The sequence below is a fragment of the Ciona robusta genome, chromosome 4, assembly GCF_009617815.1.
Source record: "Ciona robusta chromosome 4, ASM961781v2".
Taxonomy (NCBI): Eukaryota; Metazoa; Chordata; class Ascidiacea; order Phlebobranchia; family Cionidae; genus Ciona; species Ciona robusta.
In genome coordinates this window covers 5,430,915-5,450,912 of record NC_143238.1, presented here as the reverse complement: position 1 = coordinate 5,450,912, position 19,998 = coordinate 5,430,915, and the positions used below count along the sequence as shown (strand labels likewise).

Genomic DNA, 19,998 nt, shown 5'->3' with positions numbered 1-19,998 from the left:
CTGCCAGTATCGATTTTTTAACAGAATGTAACCTTAAGTTCTACATGATTTAATGTAACATGTAAACACAGAACAGCTGTGTGTTTGTGAAGCGTGAAAATACGTTGAAAGGAATTGATTCGGCAAGCAGTCTTTATAATTGAGTCTGTCTTCGTTTTATTATCAGATGGAAATAATTCATAGGTGCTAAAATGGCAGGATTATCAATTGAAAATCACTTAAAAATCCTTGCGCAGAGCACCAGTTCTCAACGTTACCGCCCCATATACGAAAACGTGCAACTCACTCTTGATACTTTAGACACGCAGAAGTTATCGTATGCATTCAAAGGCTGGCAAATAAGGTGAGATTAAAAGTGTGTTGTTCATTCTCATATACAAATATACAATCAAACGTGTCACTGCTGGAAAAAGTGATCGTTTTTTATTGGGCGAACGAATAGTCAAATCAATTTACCACGTCTCTCATTGTGTGAACCGTTAAAGGCAATTTTGTTGCTGTGTTTTGTTTGTATAATCCAAACTCTGTATATATAACATTAATTGTTTGCATAGTATTTCATGTTTAAATGCTGGCGTGTTATCTACAAACATATATACGTATATTATTCCTTATGCTTATACCAAGTTACATTACAGGGAAAAATGTGTGTCTGTGTTTAAAGATGCATTGGAGAGCCATAATCCAAACTTAAGCAAAATTGCTCTTCAAGGATTAGAGGTGATTACTGTTTGACTGTTTGTGCACGGTTTGTAGTTAAATGCAAATTTCGTATTTATATATTAAACACCATGGTTAATATGTGAATTCCAATTTCAGACTGATTGACATGACACTTTACAAACAAACATGTTTTATATACTACCTCATAGACATAGTCTGAAACAGATCTTCAAAAAAATACTACGAGATCGTATATATATTCACTAATCAGCCTTTTTTATAATATATAATATACCTATCAAAATGCAATTAACATTTTAATTTAAAAAAACAATGTTTACCAGGTGATAAGCTGTGTTGTAATATGTATTGTTATTTCCAGCATGTTGTTTTCCATCCTTACCTGGATGGCATCACTGGAGAAGAAGAACTGGATGCTATGGATGCAAGAATATTTGTTTTACAGGTTCGAAAATCAATAGATAATCTGTGACCTTTGTATTTGATTTATCTTACTATGTGGTTTTAAATTATTTATGATGTCCAGGTTCTGGATTCCTTGAAATGCTTACCACTGTTGAATGCAGAACAGCAAGTCCATGGGATTAAAATCTTACTTGGACTTTGTTGTGACTTTGTACCAAGTTTTGATGGTGAACTAATCATTAAAATCGTCCAGGTAGCTATATAATTTATTTTAGTTTCTTTTGGTTTTTCTTGACTTTCCTTATTTTTGTGTGGTTTTATATTTTTGTTTGTGTTTACTCTCACTTTTGTGGTCCAATGTGTGACTAAGATTAGCGATAATTTATCAACTGAATTGTGACATTTGTCCCTCATTTAAAAAATCAATGTCATAGTTCTATATTTATTCATGTGTGTTTATTCTACTCAGTTTTCACTCATTTAATTTTTTTACCTCTTAAATTGATTTCACTTTTACTGTATCATTTAGATAATTCACCGTCATGTCTAGTTTGTATTAACACAAGTTTGTTCCTTCTTTCGTGGTACAGATGTGCCTTGCATGCTGGCACAAGGACAAGCCAATGGTTCATTCTGCTATGCTCCAGCTCTGTGCTGCATACACACTCCACACACAAAAGGTGTGAGATTAGATATAAAGCAGGGGTGGGAAAGTAGCTTTAGGTTGCAGTAATTTGCAAGAAAATGCATTTTTTGTAGGACTTGAATTTTGAATTTTTACAGTGATTTGATGAAAATTCTTAATCAAAAAATGCCCAACACTATGATTAACAGTTTCTGGCAAAGAGCTTAATGTAAAAATACTTCGTTATTCTCGTAATCTTAAACTGATCAATACTATGTTATATAATCTCCTAATCAATCAAAAAAACTCATATGTTTTTAAAACAAGCAATCATAAAATGGCAAGTTGTTAGCAGCTATGGTATTTTCCCACTGCTGCAAATTCTTCTCTTGAATATTTTCATTTCTTTTTAATTCGGTGATTTCTATGTTCATGTTAATTCTTTAATAATAAAATCAAATTATCGTATATATATATAACATGTATTGGTGCAGAAGTTAGTTAAAGGTTACTTATTATTATAATCAATTTGAATTTAAATGGTGGTGGTATACTACAGCAGGTGAATGCAGCACAGTGCTTGAGTGAAGTTCTCACTTTTAACTGTTAATCACTTCTTACCTTATACACTCTTATAGAATTACATAATCTTTCCATATTTTTTTCTATCACACAGAACTTACAAAGATAATATTTTTCGTTTTATGAATTTATACAATGTAAATTTTTATCATGTTTAAATAGTTCAAATTTCATATTTATTGCAAACTTACTTTACAGTTCTGTACATCAAGTTGTAGTGGTAAGAATGTTGACAGTGGTGTGATGTGTGCGGCTGAATCTCTATCAAGTCGTGCTGTGGAAAAACTTGCAATAAATGATGTTAATACAAAGGGAAACCAGGGTATGTTGGGATAATGTTATGATAGATATTTTAACTTGTTTGAAAGCAGAGTTTAATGGTGGATTGGTTGTGTATACAAAAAATTATCTATACAGTTACATGGCTTTGAATGGAAAACCTGTTTTATTTTCTATTTAGGACAACACATGTATTAACTTTAGTTTCTATTTTACAGTAAACAACTTAGTGGATGTAACAGGATTAGCAAAGTTCTTTGCTCAACAAATTGAGCGTTCTGAGTTCGAGTCTCAACAAGCATTACACCTCGAGTGTTTGTTATCGGTGCTGAAAACTTTGCGGTCGAATTATGTTCGAACCAACTCAACTTTTTGTCATTATGTGAGGTATGTCACAAAATAAAGTTATATGTAAAGGCTCTGTATAACACAGGCAGTGGTGCAGCTGTGAAGAAGGACTTTGTGGTCCTCCCCCCTTTAAAAGAAGTATAAAAAAGTATAAAATAAAACTGCAATGACAAACTGAAAGCCGTTAATCTGTATTTAATGTACAAAGTATTGATTTATTTTCTAGACTGTGGATAACAGACTAAGATATTAAAATAGTGTTACACAGTTGTCAGTTGCGGTTATACAGTGGTAATGTTTGATTTTATTTATTTCCAGTCACATCTTGTGCCCATGCTTGACATCTGTTCTAAGCATTTCAAGCAAACGAAAAGTTGGCAAAATAAAGAAGTCAAAACGGCGAAAAATGAAAAGTAAGCAAATTTTAGGGCGTTATTCATTCATTTGTCCCTGCCATTTGAATCAGAACCAGTGTTTTATTAGGCAAACTGTTTAATATTTAAACATGTTAGTCATTAGAATTAATTATTTAGGTTTAAGCATGTCAAGCATACAAATGTGGTGATTTTAACCCATGTATAACTGAACCACATATCCCTAGGTATCACATTTTAAACATTTTAATCATTTTAGGGGTGAAATTAATATATAAGATTTACAGTGTCGTAAACTAGATTTAAAGTGGTGCAAAAACATATAATGTTTGTCACATTTGTTTCAAAAGTCAGCATAGCATATCGTGTCAGTGTCACCAGGCATTCTTAATTTCTTTGGGTTAAACTATACCTAATAACCCATGTTTTCCATACAGACTTCTATGTAACTCCTTCCCTGATGGTGCATCGTAAAGTAGCAATGTTATGTGTTGAACTTGTTCGTTTGTTGGGTTGTGTGGCTTCCATGAGACCTCACATAGCCGTCATATTCACCCACCTGTTGTCACCACCTGCGTGTAGAAGACACGGATTTCCATATACAATAATAAACCAGGTGTGGAATAAATATATAAAGCTGTGCCATCACAAAAAGTGTATCAAGACCAAACAGTGTATATAACAGCCAGATTAAACTATAGTAAAACTAAACACAGACGTGATATTAAAACTGTTGACTAACTTTTCAAAGGGAAATGCTGCAACCTAAAATCTCTAATGGCTATGCCCATTTACCTTGTTTTTTTTATTATTTCCCAAAACCTAATGCTAAGTGTGCATGTCTTTTCTCGAGTTAATATGTGTCTTTCCAGTTATGGACGTCACCAGATGTATTGTATGACCTTGCTGGCCCTTTCTTGGTTCATGACATGAAGGGAAAACAAAACCAACAAATTATTCTTCAAATGTAAGTAAAGAATATTCCATTCTATATGGGTAACATTCTACGGCAAATCATGTTAAAATTTCCAGTGATAGTATCACAGTGGAATTCACTGTTCGTGTTCAGACTTCAGTTTTTAAAGCTTATTTGTTGTAGTGTCTCAATTTATTAACCACACCCTTGACATGAACAAATAGGTTTTTCGTTATTGAATGAAGGGTAAATATGGAAGCTATTGTAGGTTGTATGGTAAACAATAGGATCTCCAGTATGTGGTTATACTTAGTCCAATAACATAGTAATACATTCTTTGTAAAATATTTGCCACTTAACTGAATATCAAAGTTTTTAATGTATGTCTAATTAATGCTTATTAAAAAAAGAAGAAAACTTTATCACACATTTCATGTAGATTATATTAGCAGAATATATATTTTTTTCTTGAGTCAATTGCTTAAATTGTATCTCACTCATTAGGGCAGTGTGAAACACACTTGTGTTAAGAAACTGTGTTTCAATTAAAATGAAGTAATTTATAAATAGTCACATTAGTGTGCCATTCTAAAATTGTATAACTTAATCCTGAACACTTTTCTAAGCATTTGTTGCCATGTTACCTTGAACCTAATTATTCAACAGAATCATCCAAGCGTTACTTTTGTCAAGCATCGTTAGACGTGAAAACAGCACACAAATGGAGAATATTCAGTTGTGTGTTTCAAGCGTGAATCGACTGCTATCCACCATTGAAAGAGCTAGGAAGGGAGAGGGATTAAGAACTGAACAAGTGGGTTTAATAACATTGATTATATGCACCATTGAATCTGTCATAATCCAAACTGCAATGTTATACCATTATTACAATTTATGTGTATTTTTTAATTATTACAACAGTATCCGCATTATATTAACTTTTATAAGTACTACTGTAGTGATTTCTTACAAGTATTGTCGTATTTTTTTTGTATAATTAAAACTTTTCTGTTGTTTGTTTTGAATTTGTCAATAAAACATTTAATTTTCTACCATTACTGTGGTAAATATGTCCAAAGTTTGAGTGATAATATTTCGAGAGAAAAAGTCACATTTTACATTGATAGTTGATTTTTTCCAGGTGACTCATTTTTCTGAGCGCAAGTGGGAAAGTGAATTATCTGATGATGAGTTGAGTGGAAATGATGAGGAGGTTGTTTCTCCTATACAGGAAGACACGGATCAGGAAGATGGATGCGGGGATCAAGATGTTGAAGAGGAGTGTATGGATGGGAATGAAGAGGAAGCAGAAGTAATTTCAAATTATGCTTTGAGAAATTTTTATGTATTGAAAAAATGATTGGAAAGATAGAAAGCCATTGCAAATTGAATTTTAACATTTGTAGTACTCTTTATGCAAATATAGAAATATCAATAAATAACTTTTTGTAAAACCTATTTATTGTATTAATATATTTGTATTTTCTGTACCGATATTACCTATTTACTTTTTAAGATTTCCCAATCCCATGAGGATAGTATCGCAAGTGATGAATTGGAAAACTATTTATCAGAAGAAGGCGACATCTGGGTGTCATCTGAGGATTTACGTCTTCCATCATCACCTTGTTATCTATCTGCAGCTGAGGATCAAGAAGATCTTCAATCATCAGGTAGAATAATGATGTTGGCCGTAATTTTTTTATAAATAGTCGGGTGGGGAAATATGGGACATATTTTTATTCTATTTTCACGTCGTATTTGGTAGTGAACAAAGATTATTTCAGTGTTACAATCAGAGCACTGTTGTTATTATAACTTACTATTACACTCAGTATCAACGTTTTAGGGCTTCATTGTAAGGTCTCACTTTTTTAGAATAGAATAGAATCACACCACCTGGCTTATAACTGCATCTAGAAAAAATAATTAAATAAAAACAATATTGTTTATTGGATTTTGTTTAAAAAAGTTAGGGTTTGGTGTTAACATTACCACATCAGACACAGTGCCTACTTCCTAAGCTTTACCGTGTAATTAGATCATTAGCTTTGTATACATTATACTGTATTGTAATTCTTTGTTTACATCAGGCACACCTCCCACATCTAAGCTTTACCGCATGATGAGATACTTCACTCATTCCCCATTATCTTACAACAAACACACAAGTGCTAGCACTACACCAACCACATCTATTGTGCAGGAAGAACAGGTAAAATGCTAACCAAAAAATTATACGCGTCTAAGTGCAGTGCAGTGCTGTGTCGCGGCACCGGTCGCGCATAAATGTGCTTTTCAGGTGTTGGGGTAATTGGCCAAATGTGGTCTACATCCCAGGGACGAAGACCTCACCCATAAAAAATAAAAATATATAATAACTAAAATATTAACAACTAAAATGATTTTTGTCTTGTAATATTCTTGCCAGAAATTTTGTGGGTAAACATATAAATTATTCTAAAGGTGTTTTGCTAGTAATTAACTTTTCTTATAAAGGTAGTGTAATTGTGTAAAAACTATTAAAATGCATTCCAGCAGGATTTAGACAATGAAGAGAATATTGATAAATATATTGAAGATACAGTTCTACCCATGGAAAATGCAGTGGATAGCCAGCGTAAGCTATTGCTGTTTATTCTTTCTTCAAAATTGTTATATATACTAGTGAAAAAATTGGTGCAAATGCAACAAATTTGTTTTAAAAACCATATGGAATAACAATTGTTTAAAAAGGTTGTTGGTGCCTGTATGTACCTATTTGGGAACTTTTCCCCTTCAATATTCATATACCTCCTTTTTTAAAGATCTGGTGCTATTGATTAGACTTGATTTTTGTCTGTTACATTTTCAAAGCACCAGATTCTTACTATGTTTTCACTGTACAAGAAACGTTCAACTCTATGAGCACTAGGGTCAGATTGGCGGAATTCATTACAAGTAACCTCCCTTTAGTTCTAGATTCAGCTGAAGAAGAAAGGAATCGCATATTATCCCAACGTCACATTAATTCATTGGTGAAATTATTGCCACAACTACTGGATTGTCCAGATGTTGCTTCTGTCGACCAAATTCTACAAAAAGCAGCTTCCCATTTTTGCTGTGGTGAGTTGGAACTGGAATGAAAAAACTTGTTTATTTTACTTCATATTTAATAATATTATTATTAAAGATTCTTAGCAGTTTCTGTAACCCTTATAACAGAAAAATGTTGCCTTTGGTTTTACGCTAACAATATTTTTAAGTGTAAATTTAGTGGTTTTAAAATAGAAACTGGCAAATTATTGCATCTCATTTCAGAATAAAACTTGGTATAGCATATCACGGTTATCACCTCAGCACTGTAATAAATTTTTTGTTCCCAACAGATATGTATGGAAGTTGGCATATTAAACCAATGTATGTACAAGCAGATAGTTTATATACACTCTCATATTCAATCTTACTTCTCTCACTACGATTAAAGTTGAATGGGTATTATGATGGAACAAATGAAACCCTGCCATGTGTAAAGGTAATTAAAAAACTATATAATATTCTGTTACTTCTGCTAACAGGCATAATGTAAATAATCTTTTAATGAATCATCTGATATTTGCAATACGGTTTTACCAGATGTGCCGCTAAAAGAGTATTTACATGATATTTAGAATTTAGACCAGAGTTTGCCTTTTATCCATAACCCCTAAAAGTTGCAGCGTTTTCCAAAATGCAATGCTCTTTTAAATTTTAAACCAATAAAGTTTTAAAATATTAAATATATTCCACAGAGCCAATGGGTTGGCTACCAACAATCAAGTGGGGCTTACCTCAGCGCTTCTTGGTTGTCGGAAACTTTCAACTTAATCATAACCACTGATCTACTTGGTGATGCTGGATATATCACAAACACTGCACCGATGCTTGTATGTGTGTTAACAGGTGATTTGATAAACATATTTTACTATTGCTTGTTTTTCATTCAGATTTTCTGTATATTTATTAAGATGGACCAATAATTATAACTTTTACAAAGGCGCCAAACCTGGGGTGGCAGAATAGGCAGGTATGCCCTAAAATTTTCTACACTGCATTAATCAATAAACATTGGAACCAATAAGGTAAATGTGTTTCATAGGAATGTGTCTAACTATCCCTGTCTCCCCTCCTTAAATGATGCTGTTACACTTAAATGTTTCTGATCAGTTGAGATGTCAGTATGTCATATTACTTACTTAACCTATGTTATGTTTCAGATATAGATGGATTGGAAGTTGACTCAAGTGAGAAAAATATCAATAACACAGATTCAAATAGTAAAAAGAACATTGCGAAACAAGCAGGTGATTATACTTATACACTTAAACACATAATTTAAACACATTGTGGTTTATTTTTGTAGTAGGTATTTAAAAAAAATGTATGCTACTTTTTAACCTTTTTTGTATGAATTAATAAATACATACATTTTTTTATAAATTGATGACTTTAAACAATTTATTATTAACTACATTATTTTCACAGGATCTGAGTTTGGTCGTCAAGTATCTGTCGTCATTTGGAATAAAATCCTCAAAATCCTTCGTCAACCTCTCCGCAGCTGCAGGGATCAGGATGGGATCGCAACATCTCTCTTCCTCATCCTCTCCCCATCATCTTTGAGGTGCAGGAGCGAATACGAGCGAGAATCTATCGATGCTGCTTTACAAGGATTAAGATGTGCAGTCAAACTTAGCTCACAGTTAGGTAAGGTCTCTGTTTGTAAAGTAAATGAGAGTTTTGTGTGAAAAAGGTAAAGTTAAGGCTCTTCTAGAAGAGAGAGATGTCTGTCTAAGTCAGAGCTGTAATTAGATAGCAACTTTATATTAAAGACATGTTTAGGTTCTTAAGTTTAAAACCATTTAATTTGCTTGTATAATTGTATAGATCTTAAACTGGCCAGAAATATAGAGAATGACTTAAATTCTGTTTATAAATGCTATATCCACTGTTTTTATTATTTCTTTTATATTTTTAACAGAGCTGTATTCATATGCTGGTGTTGTATTCACACAGATGGTAGAAGCTTGCGTTCCACTTAATTACTTCAACAAAACAACAGGTAGTTCTCCATGGCTTTTAATGTAGATGGACACAATATTTTAACCATAAACTGTTATAGCATCAGAGTAACTCTATATAAAAATTAAAAGAACTATATATTTTGTGTGGACTGAATGAAAAATCTATATATATTCCGAAATTTGCTGTTTTTAAAAATATTCAAGTTTCAAAGCATATTCTCTTCTCTGAATTAAAAAGTAGTCAATATATGATGTATGGCATTAATTCCAACCACGGCTCTTAAAACAAATGTATATCTGTTAATTAGTCGTAACCTTTTGTGTCAACTACAGATCCTGATGACAGTGATGAGTTACAACTCCACATCTGCCATGTGTTATGTATGGATGCTGTGTTGGACGTTGCATTACAAGTGGCAAGTCATTCACCACAATGTTGGGAAGCTTTCTTTAAGTATGTTTCGTATTTAAAAAAAAGTTAATTAGCAACATAAATATATCACACATAGCAACATAGCAACATAGATATGAGCAATATGCCAGCTATCTACATTTAGGTTTCCTGATGTGTCTTGTTATAAGAACTTACCCATATAGAATAAAATAAAACAAAATTAATGTCAATTGATACATCGAAATAATACATCATGTATGTATAACTCATATATCATCCCACAGAGTGGGAGCATACATAGCATATTTAGACCATGTTTGTCTTGCTCTAAAAACCACTGTCTTTTTTTACTTATCTTTAAACACAGTATCCTTCTGCATTTTGTTAAACCATATATGTAACTCCTGTATCATCCCACAGAGTTGTAGCATACATAGCATATTTAGATCATGTTTGCTTCAACAATCCAAAAGCATCAAGTTTCAACCGTGATGTTGGACCTTCAAGAAGTTCATTGTTGAATGATACTGATATTCAAACCTTGGTTGAGGTAAGCCTCGTAACCATTATCTATATACCTATATATAGTTATATAAATCTCTCTCTCTCCCTATATATATATATATTTAAATACCTTTAAACTCTATGTTTCACTTGGTAATTAAATTACATAAATGCTTGTGAGTTGTGACATACCTTTTTATTTAAATATATGTGAAAGGTATAATATATATTTTACGCACAAATTTTAAGCACAATGTGGTTTTAACACAGTATGCATAATTATCAAAAGGATTTTTGATTTTTTAAGTTATAAATATATTGTTATCAGCAAATTTATAAGAATTTTCTTGTTATTTTTCAGGAAAACAGTTGTGAGTTATCATGGGATACATTGGCATCTGGAGCAGCTAAATCTACAAGTCTTGGATTCTTGACACCTATTCGTACAGTGCAAGCTGTTTGTTCTTTGTCGGCTAAAATTGAAAAACTATTGGAACAGGTAAACATTTGTATTAGAGATATATATTGCTATAAAAAGTAATTGTATGTAATATGTATTGCTAACAAAATGTATCTTATTTTAGGCAAGCATAAAAAGTAGCTTACATGCAGGTAATGCATTCACAAATAGATAAATCAATACAGTGGTTTTACAGAAATTTGTTATAAAGTTGTAATTAAATATGTATGTTAGTTGTTAGTATACACCTACTGTAATGGTTTCGGCTGAGATATGTTATCATATTATTTTAAAAGGTCTTATTATGATAGCATATTGCTGTTCAGACTGACATATATTATAATATTATATTAAATGACTTAATGACCTATTATAATAACATATTGTTGTTTAGGCTGCTGAACAGCTAAACTTACGAACTCTCACTGATTTTATATGGCATCTATGCCAAGCATCTAATCATCAACTGTTCCCTGCTGGTGGAAAAGTTGTTCAAAATGGTGGGTTGTGCTGTAATATGTATAGCATATTTTGTATCTTTTATTTGGTCTTTGAAATTATTTAAATGTTATTGTAAATAAACAATGAATAAAAACTATAAAAGAATTGCAATCAAATTTTTGCTTACTGTGACATACGATAGATGTTGCTCAAACTTTCAAGTGAAGTTTCACGGTTGTTTATTTAAATAGAGACTTAAGAAGTCGCTATATCTATGTTTCGTTTAAAATATTCCTAAATCTCTGCTACCGTAATCGGAGAGACACATAAAGTTATTATAATTACCATTAGAATCAACGTGTTTTGTTTTAATAAATCATAATTAACTTTTTCTCCACAGTAAAAGAAAGTCGTGGCACCCCATTATTATACAGATTGGGTGAATGTTTACTTAGATGCACTAAGTCATCTACAAGACCTCTACTTCATATTACTAATGTTTGGCACTTTGCTGCACCACATCTGTCTAATGTAAGTATTTGAATTTAAACTAAATTAATTCACAAATTGCTTTGTTCAGCCTCCTGAAATACAAAATTACTTAATTGCAGGTTTTTGAAGCCATTACTGAAAATTGTTGAAATTAGTTACCATGATACTGACTGTTGCTGTCATTAACCACTGCCTAATTTTAGTCTTATAGTATTTAGCGAACAGCTGATACATCTTACTTGTGTACTATGTTTTAAAAGTCTAGTACATGGCCATTCTAATATATCCCAATATACAGGCAACATGCCACCCTGAAACAGCGATTGCAAAACAATCTGTATCTTTCATCCACGATGCAATTCTCTCCATCCTCTCTTCATCTGATCCCACAACATCCCCGCATCCTCTCACTCTTTGGAAGATCCAGGAGCCAAAGTACTTTTACTTCAGCGAGGCTCTTCTTCGTCCTTTTGAAAGATCGATGCAACTCGAGAACTGTGATGCTGTCATCCAAGATCAGGTATCTAAGATTTTATTCGCATGATTTTTAAATACTATAAGAACCTTAAGAGTTAGTATATAGTATACATATTTAATTAAAATTAAAATTACTTTTTCTACTTACTACCTTTATCTCGTTTAATCCTGATTTCTTTTTCTTTCATTCATCAAAAATAGTGTTAAAACTATCTCTAAATGTGTCAAAACATTGTCGCTACCTTGATTGCCTGATAATACCATTATTTTATTATGACATTTATGCCCCCTTAGATCATCAGCTGCATCAGCCAGCTGGTTGAATCCTGTTCAAACCAGTTATGTTCCGGTTGGCGACCTCTCTTTAATGCATTACGTAATGCAAATGTTCCACATCAGCGATCTGCGGTAAGTTAAATAAACTTTTCTTTTTTCTTTATTTATTTAAAACACACAAGTCCTACTTTTAGCATTCTTTTCGTTTTTATGGGTGAGGTCCTTGTCGACAACCTGAGATTTAGGCCAGATTTGGTCATTTGCCCATATTTTTGCATTTACCTTATAAGAATTTTATGTCTAATTTATTTTTAAATAATATGCTCATGAGTTTGAAATTTCCATCCTGATTATACTCCATGAAGATTTGATTTTGTTAATTTTAACCCCAATAAATAATTTAGTTTTAACCCTAATAATTTGATCTACAGCAACACTCTCCTGTGCTTGATGTTTTGCATTCATTCTTCCTTGCTTCAAAGCAAGCATCTATATTCGCATACGCAGCTCATGATTGCATCAAATGCTTGATGAAAATACTTACCACAAATGAAGGTATCTAACTAAAGGCTTCTTCTTTAATGTGTTTGGTGTTTTTTAAGTCGAAATGTTTAGTTATTTTGTTTGAATTTTAATTATGTTATGCTTTTATTTTGCAGAAAATGGATCCCGGAAAATGACAGTGACATCTGCTAGCCCCATTTTGCAGTTAGTATTTTTTAATATATTTTATGTATGTATTGTGCCATAGCCCTCATGAAGTGGTGGGTCTTTTAAAATATTATTAGTGCAAAATAAGTGTTAGTAATGTAATGTTGAAACTGTATAACATGGGTTGCTGTGTATGTAATGCTTGGCTGCAACCCTGGGCTAGTCTTGAATGTAAAACTTTGATTACTAGTCATTGAAAAAGTGGAAGTCTAATATAATAGGCAGTCTGAATGTAATTTGAAACATTTTTGTTCAGATACTTAGAAGAAGTAGCAGACATCTTGATACGAATGCACAACAATAAAAGTTCAGAAATGTTTCAAAACTCAAAAATTGATGTGACGCCATCTTGTTCAGGTAACAACAATAACACCTTGACTGTATTGTTTAATTAGACATAAAATTGTCTTGCTCATGATACTAATAAAATGCTGTTGTACAACCATAGCTCTAACAGGTCTAAGTTTTAACACTATAACTTACACGTAAATACCTGACTTGTTTAGTTAGGTCAAATACAGTGGGTAGCTATTTTGTGTTTTTTTTTTTTAAGTATAACTGACAATTTGAACAACCTATAAGATACACTATGTTGGAGTAATTGCCTACATATATTTTGCCCACAACACATATGCCTATAACAGTACAATGTCAAGTTTCCTATATAAACATAATGGTCTTATACAGGTGATGGGTCAGTTTGGTCAGCATTAACCACACCATGCTGGGAAGCTTTTATAGAAGATAAAATAACAGCTTTGTGTAATGTAACTGAAAAGTGTTTCCCAACTAAAAGTTCAGAAGTGACTTCAGGTATGTTGTTTAATAAATGGATTTTTTTTCACCAGAAAATTTTTATATGTTAGAAAGACAAAATGAATCATAAATATATCTAGTAAGCTGTAATTGATACAATATCACCTGTTTATCTAGTTCTGTGTGTCGCTATTAAGTAAGATATTAAAACAATAGCATTTATATACTGTGATCTTGGGTGCCTATAGGTGTATGTTTCATTTTAAATTATTTATTGCAAGCAATAATAAAAATGGCTGCAATTTAATGAACCACATTTTACAGATAATGTATTGAAGCCTACCCCACCACCCCACACACTTGTGGATGATACAGGTTTATTACATGTTTGGTTTGCATTAATGGATGGGTTAACAACCAGTGTACTAACCAGCCAACAATCAATACAAGCATATGTGCTTCAATTACTTTGTAAACAACTGGAGAAATGTTGGAAAGAACCAGGTATGTGGAATTATTGCTTGGTCGATGATTGCAATTGTTCCTAACTCTTGAATGATTTTAGTTAGGGATGCACATTACAGAATTTCGAATCCATGAGATTCGAATCCTTTTGTATCCGAATCTAATTACGGGATTCGGTATTCTGTTTAATGACGTAATTACACGTCATCTCACATACAATATTAACAATTTTTGAAACTTATTAATTTTGAAAAAAAAAATTTGTGTTTGTGGGACTTTCGAGGTAAACGTTTCGTACTGTCTTTTCATAGACTGCTATATGTTTCATGACGCAAAAACTACCCAATAGTACAACTTTTGATCATTTTACAGCTCATGATCCTACAAGGCTGCTATGAAAGAGTCAATAAACTGACTTTTGTAGGTAAAATTATTTTTTTCTATAAATATAAAAAGATTCGAAATTCTAGACTCGGAATTCTAGATTCGAAATAAAGTATTCTAGGATATCCTAGAATACCTAATTATTCTGTAATGTGCATCCCTAATTTTAGTTAACAAATTCGGAAAAAACCTAATTTATATTCGTACCGAAGAGTAAGTCCCAAGTAAAACTGTCCCTATTATCAAATCCAAGTTAGAGCGAATCTCCACTGCTTGTATTGTGTAATATTACTTGCATGCTAAGAAAAGTGTATCCATTAATAATTCATTAGTAATTTAAACTGTCCATGTTACAATTAAATCTACATTATTTAACCTTTTCTCCCACTCGTAGGTCCCATGCATTGCTTCCACATACTTCTCCACTCATGTATACCAACCTTATACATGTGGATGAACAGACTTGTATCTATTGACAATAACACAACTTTATCATCAAGTGGAATCCTCATGAATTATAAACTTATGTTTGGAACAATTATGGAGATGGCAGCAAACTATATATCCATGTATGTTATGTGTTTTGTATAGAACAAGAACAAAATTATGTGTAATGTGTTAAAATTGTATAAAGTTGTGAAAAAATTAATCACCCTTAAGAAATATGCAGTCGATCCTACGATCAAACTATTCAAATACTAATACAGTATTACAATTTAGTATTTTTTTGTTTCCGCTATTACATGATTGCTCTTCTGCTTTTTTACTGTTGCCAAACGATTTTAAGTTTAAGCCAAGCGCTGCTATCAAAAATTAAATGAAAATAAAACAATGTTATCAATCAGGTTTTTGAAATCACCTGACAACCAAGAAATGGAAGATAAAAATTCAAGTCCAATCAATAAAGTTATGGAGAACACATGGATTGCTTATTTGAATCTTTGTTATGCTTGTATTAGAACTAAGAAAGAACCTCTTGCTAAATTAGGTTGTTCGTGTTTACGGTAAGTATGATGTGTGTGTTAACTGTTTTATGTATTGTGCAAAAAGTATTTGTGTGTTTATGTAATACTGTAACATGATTATATGTTATGTAATGCTGAAAATCATTTTTATGTTTTCAATTTAGAAAATTATTTTATGTAGAACATTTCTTCCATAAAAAGCATCTTTTTGCCAGAAATACTAATGTAGGGATCATTGTTTCCTACAGTCACATGATCAGCAGCAACTCCAGTCACATGACTTCACGCATGATCGACGATCTATGCACCAGTTTACCACATGCAGTGAATGAATGTCTTGCTCATCTTAACAATATTACATCCATGTATGAAGGTAGTAGTGGGGTGCTGGATGCAATGACAGTTGAAGTACAGGACACTGGGACACAGTTCTGTGATGGTTCTTTGCTATCTAGGGTAATATAGAACATCTCAGTAGTTTTTATGTTTTTTTTTAATTCTATCAGTATATTTTATGGTTCAGCTTTGGGGATTATTGATTAAAATGTGTTTTTTTATAACCAAATTGGGTGTTTTTTCTGTAATCTTGTTGGTACACTGACATTTGAAACCGTTAGTTCTTTTTTCTTAAAATATTACCATTTTGAACTTTTGAACAGATATTCCAGGCTTGTTCAAATATTGCTCCATCTCAAAAGTTTAAACACCAAGAAGTTACAATTATCAACCAATCATCTGATGAACAACATAAGTGAGTGTTTAGGTTATTTATATCTTACTTATAAATATACAAAATCTTCAATGTTGTTTTCTATGTGAGTGAGGTCTTGCAGCGTGACATGTAAAGAACATGAGATTTAGGCCAGAATTGGTCTATTACACCAATCTGTTCAGTATTAGAAAGCATATAACTTTTTGCATTTTTTTGTTTTTACATTTTTCAGAACACCACTTTGTGAACTAGCATGCGATATCTCATCCACTCAACTATTAACTCAATGCATTGAACTATTATTACTTGGTGATGAAAAAGTAGTGTGGGAGTCTGCATCAAGTGTGACAGCAACCTCTGCAAGTAACCAACATGCTGCATCAGGTATGAAGGAATATAATATAGTGGGGTGAAAAGAGACATCTTTTCATTCTATATTCTCGTCCCATTTGGTCGTAAACAAAGAACATTCAAAGCATTATAAAACCGTATCCTCATGGCTACCATAGACTGTTGTTATTTGTTTAAAACACAATCAGGATATTTAATTAAGTACAACAACTTAATTATTCTATATATAATAATACTTTAATATTTCAAATACACCCAGGCACCACATCTCTACATTCAACTACTGAAGGTGACGCACCAAATTGTAATGAAAAAACTGATAGAAAGAATAATCAAAGCTTGCTCTACTATATGACTTCAACACAGGTAAAATAACACTTGTGACTAAAAAGCGAAGGTTGAAAGAAAATACCAACGAAAATTAAAGTTTGTGTATTGAAAGAAATGCTCAAAAAAGAAGCTGTTTCTTTATTGAAACTTTAGTGGTACCCTTTAGATCACATTTGAGCATCTCTATCTACATACATATTTTCATAATTTGTTGATATGCCCCTTTCATGTAAATCTTTTCAGGTGCATGAACTGACCAGCATTGTCGCAAAAGTTTATATTTCTGCTCGAAACTTTGACTCGATTCCTACTTTACAACGTCTTGTGCAGAAACTTGCAAAGTTTTATACTCCTGCTCATTTATACCAGGTAAATTTGATATTATAACAGCATAAGAAGCTGTATGTGGTACAGTTTCTTATGCTGTGCATGTTAATTGTACCAAAGGTGACAGATTTCTGCAAGCTCTTGTAACTGCAGCGTTTGTATTAAGACTTTTAATCTTAACTTCCAAGATTTAACAAGTTACCTGTTAGATGGCAGACAAAACATCCATAATACACTACTTTTTTTCATACCAGATGAGACGTTGAAAGATTATTACATTACGCCCGGTAGCAGAAGTAACAGAGCATTAACAAGTTACGTTGTTATTTTCAGTTCACTTCCAGCACGTTCAAGACATACCTACGTATCATCTTATCCATATGTTGCCAATCCCTTACAACACACAGCATTGATTCCACTAAGTTCACTCCCTCCCCTGCTTCTTGCTTTGTTCGCAAATCCAACTCTCTTCTTCAAGTGGAAAACATTCTTCCAAGCTCCGGTAACAGCAAACTGAGACTCTACAATGAGCTTAAAAGTGATTCCATGAACACTGCTTCTGACTCTGGCCAATATTTTAGCAACAAATGGCCATATGAAGCTTTGTATTGCTTATTGCTTGAGATATGCCAACCTTGGATTGCATGTGCTAATGTAACCTCACCAAGCAACGACTCTTTGCTGCTATTGCAACAATCGCCAACCAAATCAACGGTTTCCAATGTTTCAAGCAGTGATACTGAAGAAATACAGAGCCCAGTTAAGGAATCAGTGAAACCTGACACCGAAGAAAATGCAATCAACTTTGATTACATGACCTATGTTAAAAAATCTGACATCAAAGGTAAGAATGTGTTTTAATATTTTCCATAAACGGAAACTGCAATTATCATCTATTTTTTTTCTGCAGATACAAGTAGCACTGGGCTTCCAAAGCAGGTTAGTACAGTTTATACTGCTGTTAATCAATATTAAACCGGTATTATATTCATTTATTCTTACAGCCACTTACACAATCATGGATGGACAAACGTGTTTATAAAGTTGCCGGCCAGAAAACCATTGGTTTGTTAGTGAGTGCATATAAGAAACACAAGCAAAAGCAAGGAGCAACTACTATAATTAATCAGGTAGTTATATATATCCATTTTAACAACCTTTATTCAATAACCCTACTTGTAAGTAGAGTGACACTAATAATTTTATTAATGTTTTTGCAGAACCCAGTGTCTAGTAACCATAGCAACAATAATGCAACAATTGAACACCAATTAGATGAAAGCTTTTCTACTCTAACTTTGCCTGCTGATAATAAATCTGTTGAACACGAGGTGAATAGATGTAACTTATTTTATTCTTATATGGCAGGCAACAACATTCATTATTACAAGGGTGTTCTGTTTTACAAACCTCATGCCTACTGTTACCATGTATGTAACTTTGTGCTAAATTATTTCTTTTTTTTATCAGTTTAAGGTGTGTTGTGTTAGGATTAAATGTATATCTATATCTATATATATATATATATTTATTTATACATATTACATGATTACACTTTTTTCACAGATGTGGACCAATACTGTCATAGCAACTTTGCGGTTACTGATCTCTGCCCCTGATTCTGTTCTCAGCAAATTGCTTCCAGTTTTGTACCAACCTCTTGCGACATTAGCCACCAATTCCAAGGACTCACAATCCCCCAATAGTAGTAGTACAGAGATTGGTAGTATGTTTCACACTTGGTTGCTCAGAGTAGGCGATTTGTGCCAAATTTTGACCGCGCATGATGCAGTTGAATAAACTATGCATTTTTTTTCAAGACCAAATATTCTGTGGTTGGTACAGTTTTGTAAATGCTTTCGATTTTCTGCTGGAAATTTTTATCAGGTGTTGCACCAAGATCAAATTTATACACAGATTATTATCAAATACTGCTGCCAAGATTTTCTAAGATGCAGTTTTCCTTGCACTTTTTTACTTTATATTCTGAAACTCATTATGGGTGCTGCACCCTGTTTAGTTCTGTGTTGTTCCGTCCTGTAAATTCCGAATTCTGTGTTTCTTTGCAAAGAACTTAGTGTAGTGCAATATTTTATTGTAGTTTTTCAAGTGTGTTGTCTGTGCAATTTATTTGTATTTGCTATTTCTTCATGTTGTTGTTTTTAATGTTTTGTAATCATGCAGTTGACTTAGAAAGTGTATTGTAAGAGATAAAATAATGTTGGTTTTGTAATTGTCAACAAATAGAGACATATGTTACAATTTAAGGTGTGTTCTAGATTGGTGTTTGAGGTGTATTTATTTAGGTAGCCTATGTTATAGTATGGTGCCATACCAAATAAAAAGAGTTAATTATCCGTTCCCATTCACACGTGCAAGGATAAGCACGAAACTTTAATTTAAAGTTTTGTGAATGAACACATAAATTAGGATCCAATAAACCAATTCGTAATTATGTATTTAAAAAGTAGAGACCCTGCATGGAGCTAAAATAAAGAAGTTGCAGTCGCTCTTTTTGCTATCTCCCTTGTAGGTAGAAAAAGGCAATCGAGAGAAAACGCAGGAAGAAAGTAGAAAATAATAGGGGTCAAATATCGCGACGAATTCCAAGGAACAATTACAAATGGTACCAAGGTGTTAAGTAATTGCAGTTAGAATGTAGTTCATATACATGTTCACTTGTTTATTTTGATATTTA

The 19,998-nt window shown here is 32.5% G+C and overlaps 1 protein-coding gene across 4 annotated transcripts; it reads left to right on the top strand.

Moving 5' to 3' along the window:
• The first annotated feature begins 50 nt into the window (after positions 1-50).
• Positions 51-19,567, top strand: LOC149737017 (brefeldin A-inhibited guanine nucleotide-exchange protein 3-like). 4 transcript variants are annotated; one of them, XM_089876972.1, is made up of 45 exons: positions 52-343; positions 639-720; positions 1,046-1,129; positions 1,211-1,342; positions 1,680-1,769; positions 2,495-2,618; positions 2,794-2,962; positions 3,242-3,336; positions 3,735-3,913; positions 4,170-4,264; positions 4,880-5,027; positions 5,355-5,525; positions 5,730-5,886; positions 6,307-6,428; positions 6,755-6,833; positions 7,169-7,318; positions 7,582-7,727; positions 7,984-8,134; positions 8,449-8,535; positions 8,717-8,938; positions 9,213-9,293; positions 9,589-9,709; positions 10,070-10,199; positions 10,515-10,652; positions 11,008-11,113; positions 11,455-11,585; positions 11,845-12,066; positions 12,318-12,431; positions 12,731-12,854; positions 12,959-13,007; positions 13,267-13,367; positions 13,698-13,823; positions 14,091-14,270; positions 15,010-15,184; positions 15,461-15,619; positions 15,829-16,036; positions 16,240-16,331; positions 16,525-16,676; positions 16,903-17,009; positions 17,217-17,342; positions 17,634-18,144; positions 18,211-18,239; positions 18,305-18,430; positions 18,521-18,631; positions 18,867-19,567. In XM_089876972.1, the coding sequence occupies exons 1-45, from the start codon at positions 192-194 to the stop codon at positions 19,098-19,100; spliced, it is 6,288 nt and encodes a 2,095-aa protein (XP_089733098.1). In that variant the 5' UTR covers positions 52-191; the 3' UTR covers positions 19,101-19,567. The 4 variants fall into 4 exon arrangements, with proteins under 4 accessions (XP_089733100.1, XP_089733098.1, XP_089733097.1 ...); XM_089876971.1 differs by having other exon boundaries at positions 6,752-6,833; XM_089876974.1 differs by lacking the exon at positions 18,521-18,631 and having other exon boundaries at positions 51-343; positions 6,752-6,833.
• The last annotated feature ends 431 nt before the right edge of the window (positions 19,568-19,998 follow it).

Bases quoted from the DNA above. Each gene is read 5' to 3' on its own strand.
- LOC149737017 (XM_089876971.1), top strand. From the start codon at position 192: ATGGCAGGATTATCAATTGAAAATCACTTAAAAATCCTTGCGCAGAGC. The intron at 18,145-18,210 runs GTAAGAATGTGT...TTTTTTCTGCAG, and splicing joins TAAAAAATCTGACATCAAAG to ATACAAGTAGCACTGGGCTT. The intron at 18,431-18,520 runs GTAGTTATATAT...ATGTTTTTGCAG, and splicing joins CAACTACTATAATTAATCAG to AACCCAGTGTCTAGTAACCA.